This window comes from Ranitomeya imitator, chromosome 2, assembly GCF_032444005.1.
Source record: "Ranitomeya imitator isolate aRanImi1 chromosome 2, aRanImi1.pri, whole genome shotgun sequence".
Taxonomy (NCBI): Eukaryota; Metazoa; Chordata; class Amphibia; order Anura; family Dendrobatidae; genus Ranitomeya; species Ranitomeya imitator.
Genome location: NC_091283.1, coordinates 45326007 through 45339035, shown reverse-complemented (window position 1 = coordinate 45339035; position 13029 = coordinate 45326007). Strand labels below are relative to the sequence as shown.

Genomic DNA, 13029 nt, shown 5'->3' with positions numbered 1-13029 from the left:
GCTTTACGGCCGGCGCTCACAGTCAGTGCGGAAGCTGAAGGCGAGGGACGTGATAGACACCGGAATGTGAGTATGTACTGTTTTTTTTTTTTACACTTACAACTGTAACCAGGGTAAATATCGGGTTACTAAGCGCGGCCCTGCGCTTAGTAACCCGATATTTACCCTGGTTACCAGTGAACACATCGCTGGATCGGCGTCACACACGCCGATTCAGCGATGACAGCGTGTGATCAGCGACCAAAAAAAAGGTCCTGATCATTCCCAGCGACCAACGATCTCCCAGCAGGGGCCTGATCGTTGGTCGCTGTCACACATAACGATTTCGTTAATGATATCGTTGCTACGTCACAAAAAGCAACGATATCGTTAAAGAAATCGTTATGTGTGACGGTACCTTTACTGGAGTGCACCTATCTAAGCGGAAGGTAAGTATGAAGCGTTTGTTTTTTTACTTTTAGGATGGTAACCAGGGTAAACATCGGGTTACTAAGCGCGGCCCTGCGCTTAGTAACCCGATGTTTACCCTGGTTACCGGCATCGTTGGTCGCTGGAGAGCGGTCTGTGTGACAGCTCTCCAGCGACCAAACAGCGACGCTGCAGCGATCCGTTTCGTTGTCGGTATCGCTGCAGCGTCGCTTAGTGTGACGGTACCTTTAGAGAGACGCTCTGATTATCATCTGGTGGTGGCTTATCTCCAGGGAGAACAAAAGGGTCAGCCAATTTGAAATTGAGTAGGCTGGTACCTTCTCTCTCCCAACATCGGGAGGCCCAGTTACTTTGCCATCAATGGTAACTAATTTGAACAAGATCTCATCATATTTGGGTTTGGCAGACTTTGGTCTAATGTGTATGAGCTCTTTAAGTGCCATCAATTTTCACTTCCCCCATGTCTGAAGGGCCCATTTGTAGCTGCCTGGAATCGTGTATCCGGCCTGATTCAGCTTATTCCATCTTCAGGACAGCAATAATATGAATCTTAGTTCTGCTGACCACGGATCGATTTTTGTCAATTTTGCTACGCATTATTTATTCAATTCATACATTCTTACAGAATTCATTCAGAACACCTGTGATATTATTAAAGCAAACACGTATACAAAGATATATATATATATTAAAGCAATAAGGCATAAAAGTGACCTGCTGCTTATGTTCCTTTCAGTGAAGAAAGCAGAATATACCAACATTACATGTCTAGTGCGGAGATTATGCAACATTATACATTATGGATAGCTCAAAAGTTGACCAACTCCTTCCAGCTCTTTCACATAACCAACCCAACTGAGCTGTATTGAAAATGGCCGTTCTCAATAACAGGAGGGTAATATACAGTACAAGCATTGTCAGGGTTCCCTGGGTGCTCAGAGCCAAGTGAATGCCAACAAGCTATTGTGCCTTAGCTAAGGCTTCAAATACAAGATGGGAACAGAAAACTCATCCTTGGCCTTGGTGTAGGAAGCATCGCTATGCCTTTGTTTAATCTAACAGTTTTACCCTACTGAGATGTGTGTGGCTCCAGGCTCTTGTATATTGTGGTAAACATGGGTTCTTCTGTGTGTTTTTTCCCAGACTTTGGTATAATAGGTCTTTCTTATCTTATCTTCAACCATGTACATTTACTGTCACTCTCATGAAGAGCTCTGAGCTTCTAAAACATAAGTCACTTGGATATATTGAAGCAGACACTGTGCCTTTGGAATAAGTTGTTCAGGTTAGTATCTTATGATGACGAATGTTCCCGTGAAGGACATCGAGTTTGTGAGTGTGCAACAGGTTGGGTTTAAGGACAAGAATTTTGAAGCTGAAGAGCATTTATTCGGCGGACCCCTTCTGTCGCCTTTTGGATGGTGGGACTAGATGATTGGGCAACTCTGGAGGAAGCCCATGCCCATCCAGTTTAACTTCAATCAAATGACTTGCTAAAGCAAACTCTTCATCATCCAGCATGCCATCACGATCAACATCGGAAAGTTTCCATATCTTCCCTAGGACAGAGTTGGGTAACTTGGTTGTTATCATCCAGTTCTTTGCCTTTGTGCCAGTTAATTTGCCATCAGTGGGGGCTAGGTTGAAGAAGATCTCATCATATTTGGGTTTGTCTTTTGTAACCACCCAATCCTCATCATCCATGCCTTCTAAGATGCCATCAAAGGAGCCTTCAACAAAAGGACCGTTGTGAGTTCCGTCAAAGGCTCCTCCTTGTACAACATTGTCGGTGGTCTCTAGGTCTTCCTGACGCAGAAGGGGCATCAATTTGGCAATGTCGACTGTTAGCATCTCATCAAGAATATCAATCATATTCAACTTCAGTGAGTGAAATTTGGTGAAGTCGTGAATCATGAGCTGTTCCTGCAAAACGGTAAAAAATATATAAACATTAGAAAATTAATTAAAGCTTCAAACATTTGTCCTGTTTAGAAGTCTTTATCATATACCATATTAGGGATTTCTGAGATAATGAAGAATCTTCATCTTTTGGTTACAGTGCCGAATAGTTGCACAAACTGATAACCTATTGGTTGAGCAATACTTTAATTATCCAGTGGGGAAACCTTTACCTCCAAGGCTTTCCCATTGTTTAGAGTTGATCACTGGTGATCCCAGCAGGGAGAAACTGTGTGAGCAGGTTATTGTCAAGGGAGAGACTCTTGTAAAAAGTTGGGAATAATGCAGAAAACTCTTTTAAGTATACTTGTCAACTGCTGGAATAAGGCGAGACATCCCAGACCCCTGGAAGAGTCAGAAAATCTCCCAGGCAATATCCATACCTGCGTGAAACCTCCCAAAATAGCTGATTTCTATGAGATTTCTTCATTCAAGTAGGCAGGTAATGGGGTATGGAAAAACCACGAAAGAGAAATGAAGCGGTCGGGAATGAGTATGGAGGAATATCTTTAGATAAAGAACATGAATGCTACAGAAATTTGCCAGTGGCGTGATTGGGTGCCACAAATAGTTTTCCATCCCGAATACTGCCTGTAAAAAGTTAGCTCAGTTTCTATGAATCTTATCTATACGATCTTTGTATACGTCAAATGTATATCATGCTAGTTTCCGATAGACCACACAGAACAGTAAAGATACCATCTACAGTCATCTGCCTGAAATGGATGTGTAATTCTCATACTGGTACCGAAGCCATTACCATCCATCAAATCTTAAATGTCAAACTTAGAAAAAATAGAAACAATAATCTGCAAATCACGTGGCCACTTAAAAGCTTTTTTAGAGCAATAGCTACCTGCATTTTGGCACAATCGGGGAAATCTCCAGGAGAAATGTGATGTTCTAGTTGAATCTTGGCATAAATAACAGGTAACTCATTAATCAGCTGCTTCTTCTTGTTTCCTTTCCGGAAGACGGAAGGCATCTCCTTCTTTAAGTAGCTGATGATGTAAGCATGGACCTGCAAAGGTAAACATGTGATGAGAAGTTGTAGCAATTTGGTATTATTACATGACCAAAATTCTATAAAAGAAGATGACCAATTGCAAAAATGAAAATGAGTCTACCTCCTTGAGATAATTCATTCAACCATCCCTCGAATATGGGTCCAAAACACCCAATTCGGCCTTTACAAATGTCCCCCTACCTTCCATACACCTTTAGAGGGCTGAGAGCCAAACAATGGTGCAGCTGTCTCGGTCTTCTCTCCCATACACAGGCTTGCCTGGCCGAATGTTCCTGTGCTCTTTCTGAGAGCGTTGCTGGTGAAGATTTTCGGGAAGACAAAATTGGACATGCCGTATCCTAAACCTCCCTGGCATCATCTATCCAGGGTCCCCATACACATAAAACTGTCAGTCGAACCCGTCGATAGTGGCAGGTTTGGCAGACTTTAGTCTAATATGTATGGGGGGACTTTGGGTGAAGTGTGGCATTGTCCTCAGAGTATTCTTCTTGTCTTTGATTTGCTAATTTGGGGACAGTGCCAAGAAAGATTCCTCTGGTTCACACCACCCATAATTAAGATGGATGGAGAATATTTAAACTATGGCCTCCTATATTGATGGGCTCCATAACGACTGTGCGAGCTGCACAAGCTCATGTTAGAATCAACTGTAATAACTCTGTAACTCATATGTAAAGGTCATTTCAGTGATTTGGACCCTCCTCCCTCGCACACAGCCTCATTTATTGTCTTCACTTTTTGATAACCTTGCTTTTGGGCTGAAAAGAAAATACATGTGTCTGACACGTGTGGTGTCTCTGCTCCATCCACGTCATGGTCTTTCTAAGAGCATCCTGCTCTCTTCCTGCTAAGGAAGCCAACAGAATTCTCCGGGGTTGGCAGGGAATAACACGTACCACAACATCAATAGAGAGAATGGTAGGAAGACGGGGCAGGCGGGAGCATGAGACATCTAACACTTCAAGGAGAACAGGATGACAGAAAAGCTTTCAGTTTCCTTTGGGACTGATACCATTAATGACACCAACCTGCTTATCTATTTCAGATGAGACCGGAACCATTAAACTGATGAGATAAGATACCATCCACCCCTATCATTGCCTTCTCTTTGTTTCCATATGTACAACTATATACTGCAGATATCTAGTTTCTGAGCTGCCTTCACTAATTTTTGGGTTCCTCATGGAAAATGTAAGCCCATACACCTTCAATAACATTCTTTCAGACCCTGCACAAACATACACATGCGCTCTCAGGTCATGATTTTAAGGGGAGAGTCTTGTAAGCCCGTTGTCACACTTCTAATGTCCTATCTCCTCTGTGAACTAAGAGATAAGATGTTGATCAGATGTTGATCAAGAGCCCTCAAAGACATAAATTAGTCACGTGGGAACTAGGTGGGTTTGGCACCATGGGTTCCGTTTTCCTTCTTCATTTTGAGCCTGAAGCCATGGATCTTTGGGATCTATGCCATGGATCTTTGGGATCCACAAAGTCGATAAAGTAGTAATTGGAACGTTGTACAGATCCAATGGCCATGCCAATGTTGGAAAATATTTATTATGCCTTATGACATTTCAAGAAATTTCTTGACAACTTTAGACCTCATTCAAACATCCAATGTTCTCTTATGTATGCTATCCGTGAAAAAATGTGGAGACATGTTCGATTTTGATCCGAGCGTTGCAAACAAAATCGGCAATGCAAGTCTATAGGTCCATTAAAAAATCAGATGACATCTGAGTGTGGTCCAATTTTCACTGACCGTCAGAAAGGAGAAGGTGGAGAGACTTTTTTGTTTTTTTTTTGTTGCCACCTACGAGAAAAACTGATCAAAGGCTGATCAAAATAATCATTCCGTTTTTATTATACGTGACAAATACTGACATGTGAATAAGGCCATCAGCTGGGAGGTCCATCCTCAGGACCCCTTGACTATGTGAACTGTAGATGGGCCTTGTTAATTGTTGAGCCTTTATCAATGGCCAATTGGCAACATTACTCTATCCTTGATATAGCTTTTATTTGTTACCGCTGTCCAAGCAAGGATGACTACTAAGTGGTCAGCGAGAGCTAAAAAGGTTACAGTGGGTCTATTTTTGGACAGCTTTGGGCAAGGGCAATATTGGTGGGCACCATCAGACTACTCTAGAGGAAAGGTATTGAAGAAAAGTTGGTTTTGGCTAAGTTAGTTCTCTACGCTTGGTTCTTTAGCTATAAACGTGGATATTTAGATGCTATAAATGTGAGAAAGGAAAGATACTTCACTCAGCTCCAGGTCTTGCATTCAGATCTGATTTATTGCCAGACCTTGTCCTGAAGAACAACCTCAAGAAGACCATAAATTCTGCCTTCTTTCCTGTACTTCCATTCCCTTGACCTGCACTGTACTCATAAACAAAACCCTTGGAGATGTTGAGATCCCTAAACAAACTAAATCTGCGCAGCTCCTCAAATAGAATCCATATCCTGACGTGACAACCTTATAGTGGGAGCCATCCAAAAACTCTTCATTCACTCATTGAAAGGTAAGACGTGAAGAAGACCAATCAAAAAAGGGAAATGCAATAATGTTAAGACTTTTTGAGTATCGTGGATGTTGTGTTTCCTGTCGAAAAAGCTGTTTGCAGTTCATTCGCTGTTCAAAGAAAGCCCCCCAAAAATCTTGTTCCTGTCAACATTTATCAAGGTGTAGATTGGGGCTCATTGAGTATTTGGGTCCGAATTGGGTCCTGACAATTATGCCTAATTGCCAAGTTCACCATATCCTTGTTATAGGCAAAGTAATGCAATGCCTTTTTGCTTACCCCTTGCCCCAGCCTGGACTAGTCCTCAGTGTAGGAGTATATATAGGGTTATGTCATAAAATGTTCTACGTGGGGATATCTACTATATACTGTAATTGTCTATGGGTCACTTCCGTCTGTCCTTCTGTCTTTCTGACTGTCCCGGATATTCATTGGTCGCGGCCTCTGTCTGTCATGGAAATCCAAGTCGCTGATTGGTTGTGGCAAAACGCCCACGACCATTGCCGCACCTTCCTTCCTGCAGTCAGTGCCCGCTTCATACCCCCCTCCAGTGAGCCCTCATACAGGGTTAATGGCAGCGTTAATGGACCGTGTTATGACGCACTCCATTAACGCAGCTATTAACCCTGTGTGACCAACTTTTTACTATTGATGCGTATGCAGCGTCAATAGTAGAAAGATCTAATGTTACAAATAATAATAATAAAAAAAAAAAACTGTTATTCTCACCCTCCGACGTGCGCCCTGTCCGCGGTAGTGCAAGCAGCAGGTTCTGGTGCCAAGGATGCTATGCGAGAAGGACCAGGCATGACGTCACGGTCATGTGACCGCGACGTCATCACAGGTCCTGCGCTCATAGCAACCCTGGGACCGGAAGCTGCCGCGTGCACCGCACACAAGCGCCAGGACTACAAGGGGCCCCTCAGAAGGTGAGTATATGTTTTTTTTTATTTTAAGTCTTTTTTAACCTGTTACATACGTGGCTGGGCAATATACTACATGGATGGCCGATATACTACGTGTCTGTGCTGTATACTACGTGGCTCTGTGCTGTATACTAAGTCGCTGTGCAATATACTACATGGCTGGGCAATATACTTCATGACTGGGCAATATACTACGTGACTAGGCAATATACTACGTGACTGGGCAATATACTACGTGGCTGGGCAATATACTACGTGGCTGGGCAATATACTATGTGGCTGGGCAATATGCTACGTGGCTGGGCAATATACGACGTGACTGGGCAATATACGACGTGACTGGGCAATATACTACGTGACTGGGCAATATACTACGCGACTGGGCAATATACTACGTGGCTGGGCATTATACTATGTGGCTGGGCAATATACTATGTAGCTGGGCAATATACTCTGTCACTGGGCAATATACTACGTAGCTGGGCAATATAGTACGTGACTGGGCAATATACTATGTGGCCGGGCAATATACTACGTGTCTGTGCTGTATACTGCTCTGTGCTGTATACTACGGCGCTGTGCAATATACTACGTGGCTGGGCAATATACTTCGTGACTGGGCAATATACTACGTAACTGGGCAATATACTACGTGACTGGGCAATATACTACGTGACTGGGCAATATACTACGTGACTGGGCAATATACTACGTAGCTGGGCAATATACTACGTGGCTGGGCAATATACTATGTGGCTGGGCAATATACTATGTCACTGGGCAATATACTACGTAGCTGGGCAATATACTACGTGGTTGGGCAATATACTACGTGGCTGGACAATATACTACGTGTATGTGCTGAATACTACGTGGCTCTGTGCTGTATACTACGTCGCTGTGCAATATACTACGTGGCTGGGCAATATACTTCGTGATTGGGCAATATAGTACTATGTGGCCGGGCAATATACTCCGTGGCTGGGCAATATACTCCGTGGCTGGGCAATATACTACGTGGTTGGGCAATATACTACGTGGCTGGACAATATACTACGTGTCTGTGCTGTATACTACGTGGCTCTGTGCTGTAAACTACGTCGCTGTGCAATATACTACGTTGCTGGGCAATATACTTCGTGACTGGGCAATATACTACGCGGCTGGGCAATATACTACGCGGCTGGACAATATACTACGTGTCTGTGCTGTATACTACGTGGCTCTGTGCTGTATACTACGTCGCTGTGCAATATACTACGTGGCTGGGCAATATACTTCGTGACTGGGCAATAGACTACGTGGCTGGGCAATATACTATGTGGCTGGGCAATACACTATGTGGCTGGGCAATATACTCCGTCACTGGGCAATATACTACGTAGCTGGGCAATATACTACGTGGCTGGGCAATATACTATGTGGCCGAGAAATATACTACGTGACTGGGAAATATACTACGTGGCTGGGCAATATACTACGTGGCTGGGCAATATACTACGTGGCTGGGCAATATACTACGTCGCTGTGCAATATACTACGTCGCTGTGCAATATACTACGTGACTGGGCAATATACTACGTGGCTGGGCAATATACTACGTGGTTGGGCAATATACTACGTCGCTGTGCAATATACTACGTCGCTGTGCAATATACTACGTGACTGGGCAATATACTCCGTCACTGGGCAATATACTACGTAGCTGGGCAATATACTACGTGGCTGGGCAATATACTACGTGGCCGAGAAATATACTACGTGACTGGGAAATATACTACGTGGCTGGGCAATATACTACGTGGCTGGGCAATATACTACGTGGCTGGGCAATATACTACGTCGCTGTGCAATATACTACGTCGCTGTGCAATATACTACGTGACTGGGCAATATACTACGTGGCTGGGCAATATACTACGTGGTTGGGCAATATACTACGTCGCTGTGCAATATACTACGTCGCTGTGCAATATACTACGTGACTGGGCAATATACTCCGTCACTGGGCAATATACTACGTAGCTGGGCAATATACTACGTGGCTGGGCAATATACTACGTGGCCGAGAAATATACTACGTGACTGGGCAATATACTACGTGGCTGGGCAATATACTACGTGGCTGGGCAATATACTACGTCGCTGTGCAATATACTACGTCGCTGTGCAATATACTACGTGACTGGGCAATATACTACGTGGCTGGGCAATATACTACGCGGCTGGACAATATACTACGTGTCTGTGCTGTATACTACGTGGCTCTGTGCTGTATACTACGTCGCTGTGCAATATACTACGTGGCTGGGCAATATACTTCGTGACTGGGCAATATACTACGTGGCTGGGCAATATACTACGTGGCTGGGCAATACACTATGTGGCTGGGCAATATACTCCGTCACTGGGCAATATACTACGTAGCTGGGCAATATACTACGTAGCTGGGCAATATAGTACGTGACTGGGCAATATACTACGTGGCCGAGCAATATACTACGTGACTGGGAAATATACTACGTGGCTGGGCAATATACTACGTGGCTGGGCAATATACTACGTGGGCTGTGCAATATACTACGTGGACATGCATATTCTAGAATACCCGATGCGTTAGAATTGGGCCACCATCTAGTTTTTCATATGTGGCTTGTGCTGTCTAGAATTTGCTCTGCGTCTTTACTCTGGACTGATTAGGGCTCTATTACTTCATAATAGTGCAGACAGAACTTGCGTGGCCCCACCGGGCCAGCCCTACCCCATATAAAATGGTTTAACAGATGTCCCTGCACCAAGATTACATACACCTCCCTCCCTCGGTGAGGAAATCTCATACACTGCTCTCATTAACAGGACAAAGCGGTGGTACACGGCGAGAAGGTGACAGGAAGAGATAAGGAGGTTCTAATGTTTCTAGGCAGTCTCTAGAGCCAACGGCTAGCTTCCCAATGTAATCATACAGGCACATACCAAACACATGCCCCCACCCCTCCTGCAACAAATAGACCCCCAAATTATTGTTTTTGGGTGGAATTCCAAATTCCGAAAGATCCTGTGCAACAATAAATTATTGAAGATGAAAATGGCAAATCCAGATGCAGCTGTGAGGAAGAAGATGGAGACTGAGAAGAAGGCAACCAGAGCCCCGTACACATTAGATAGCCGACGGTTGAAGATTGTTTGGCTGATAACTATCTCTCTCTTCGGCATACACTGGAATTGCCAGCTCGGCAGACTCCTCCGGCATTGGCTAAACTCCCAAAGAACAAAAGTATCGTCTGCGGGAAATCCAACAGGCTGGATCCTTCTCTTCGGAAGCCCCCATACGCTGATATCAGTGCGTTCTTCCGACTCAAGTCCAGTACTGTATGTATGGGGGCCGTTAGACTGCACTCATCCAATTCACCATCATACAAACTCTACTTGCAGATGTTGTCCTTGATCGGATTTGAACCCAAGACCCCAACAACTTCAGTCCTATTAATAAGAGAGTTGTCCTTAACAACCCCTTTTTAGTTTTAGAACCTGTCAATCATAAAGGGTAAAAAAGTCAGTGAGGGTCTAATTTAAGGGACCCTCAATAGGCTGGGAAGCATAGAGTTTCGCTTGGAGAGTGGGCTGAGCATATGTAGTCCCACTTATACTTTTTTTGTGGGGGCATTTGAAATGGCCAACATGTTCAATCCATTATTTCCTACACTTAAAGTGTAATCGTCTTTTTAATTTTTATTTCATAACTCGACACTACACATGAAAATAAGCAAGTTTGTAATATACCATATTAGAGAAATCTTCTTTTTCCTCCTGGATTGATCTTTCACTTATAATTCATAAGTAAAATCTATAGTTAGTGATTACAGATTTTCACAATACTGAGATAGGAAATGACAGTTGGTGCTTTTAAAGTTCTATGGAAGGGGAGGAGCCAGAGGCCAACACAGACATTCCGCTGCTAGTTCTCCTGAAATGTCAGTTACACTTTAAATCTACATGAGATAACATTTGGTGCTTTTAAAGTTCTACACAGATGGGAGGAGCTAAAGGCAAATTCTATAGAAGCAAAGGTTACACGTCCGCACTGGTGAACGCAGCAGTGCTGAGAAATTACCTATAGGGGCATTAGTGGGGCTTGTGCCCTATGTGCTTTATACCGGTGAGGATAGACACAATCACCTTCATGACATGCGCCGTACTTGTATGGCGCATGTTGTGTCTTCCCCTTTCATTTGAGCTCCGGTGCTGAGCCCACATCTATCCTGGCACATGTCAGCTGTTTTGAACAGCTGACATGTGCCTCTAACACCCGCTACTGTTAACCTGCTAAATGCCGCTGTCAATCTCTGACAGCGGCATTTAACGCGGGCTTCCGGCAAGCGCGCCAGAAATCCCGCCCATCGGTGACCATGTCACGTGATCGCAGGTCACCGATGGGTTGGCATAACAACCAGAGGTCTCCAGCAGACCTCTATGGTAGTCACTGCCGGATTGCTATGAGCGCCACCCGATGGTTGGCACTCATGGCAAGTCAGCAATTCTGCTACATACAGGCGATCTGATTATCGCCTGTGTGTAGCAAAGGAGATCACAGCTTCTAGTCTCCCATGGAGACTACTGAAGCATGCCAAAAGTAAAAATAAATGTTTTTAAAAATATAAAAAAAATCTAAAAGTTCAAATCACCCCCCTTTTGCCCAATTCAAAATAAAACAATAAAAAAACAAACATACACATCTTTGGTGTTGCCGGGTTCAGAATCGCCCGATTTATCAAGCTATAAAAATAATTAATTAAAAAAGGCCAGAATTATGTTTTTTTGGTCGCCACAACATTGCATTAAAATGCAATAACGGGTGATCAAAAGATCGTATCTACACTAAAATAGGATCAATAAAAATGTCCGCTCAGTACACAACAAATAAGCCCTCACCCAACCAGAGATCATGAAAAATGGAGACGCTACAGGTCTCGGAAAATGATGCAATTTTTTTGTTTAACAAATTTGGGATTTTTTTGACCACTTAAATAAAAAAGAACCTAGACATGTTTGGTGTCTATGAACTGGTAATGACCTGGAGAATCATAGTGGCAGGTGAATTTTAGCATTTGGTGAACATGGTAAATAAAGTCCAAAAAACAGTTGTGGAATTGCACTTTTTTTTGTAATTTCAGCGCACTTGGAATTTGTCTCCCATTTTTGAATACATGAATTTGGTAAAACCAATGGTGTTGTTCAAAAGTACAACTTGTCCCGCAAAAAGCATGCCCTCATATGGCCATATTGATGGAAAAATAAAAAAGTTACGCCTCCGGGAAGAAGGGGAGCTAAAAAACAGAAACGCAAAAAACAAAAAAGGGCTCCATCATGAAGGGGTTAAATTCAGGTCTGGTTCAGCAAGCTAAGGCTACGTTCACATTAGCGTTGCGCGCCGGTGCGTCGGCGACGCAACGGCGACGCAACGCGCGACGCACCAAAAACGCGCGCAAAAACGCTGCGTTTTGCGACGCGTGCGTCGTTTTTTTACGAAAATCGGACGCACGAAAAATGCAACTTGTTGCATTTTCTTGCGTCCGACGCTAGCGTCGAAAACGACGCACATGTCGGAAAACGCTACCAAAAAAACGCACGCGTCCCCCATGTTAAACATAGGGGCGCGTCGCCGCTGCGTCGCCGATGCAACAGCGATGCACATTAGTGAAACGCTAATGTGAACGTAGCCTAACATCCTTCCCTGTATTACCTCTCGATATCTCCCCTCTACCGCTCTCCGTCTCCATCCTTCCCTGTGTTACCTCTCCATTTCTCCCTCTCTCCTTCTCCTCCTTCCCTGTGTTACCTCTCCATTTCCCTCTCTCTCTCTCTCTCTCTACATCCTTCCCTTTATTACCTCACCATTTCTCCCTCTCTCTCTCCGTCTTTCCGTTTTACCTCTCCATTTCTTCCTCTCTCCCTCTCCGTCCTTCCCTGTGTTTCCTCTCCATTTCTCCCTCTCTCCCTCTCCGTTCACACTTAGTCTATGTTTGGATGTGCCAGTCAGGTTTTTGAAATGTATTCTCTAGCCTTCTGATCGTGCACTCCGCCTCCTAGCCTCAGGTGTTTTAATTACAACAGGTCCATAACCCCTCCACAGAGAGAGAATTTTAGTCTAGGAAGAGGTTTC

The 13029-nt window shown here is 44.0% G+C and overlaps 1 protein-coding gene across 1 annotated transcript in view; it reads right to left on the bottom strand.

Annotated features, from left to right (window-relative positions):
- Window positions 1-1001: 1001 nt before the first annotated feature.
- Window positions 1002-13029, bottom strand: part of EHD2 (EH domain containing 2) — a 33576-nt gene continuing 21548 nt past the window's right edge. Inside the window, exons 4-5 of the mRNA XM_069746610.1 lie at window positions 3245-3409; window positions 1002-2352 (exon numbers count right to left, since the gene is read on the bottom strand). Of these exons, the coding sequence (XP_069602711.1) occupies window positions 1816-2352; window positions 3245-3409 (702 nt within the window). The 3' untranslated portion in view covers window positions 1002-1815. The remainder of the gene's footprint in view (window positions 2353-3244; window positions 3410-13029) is intronic.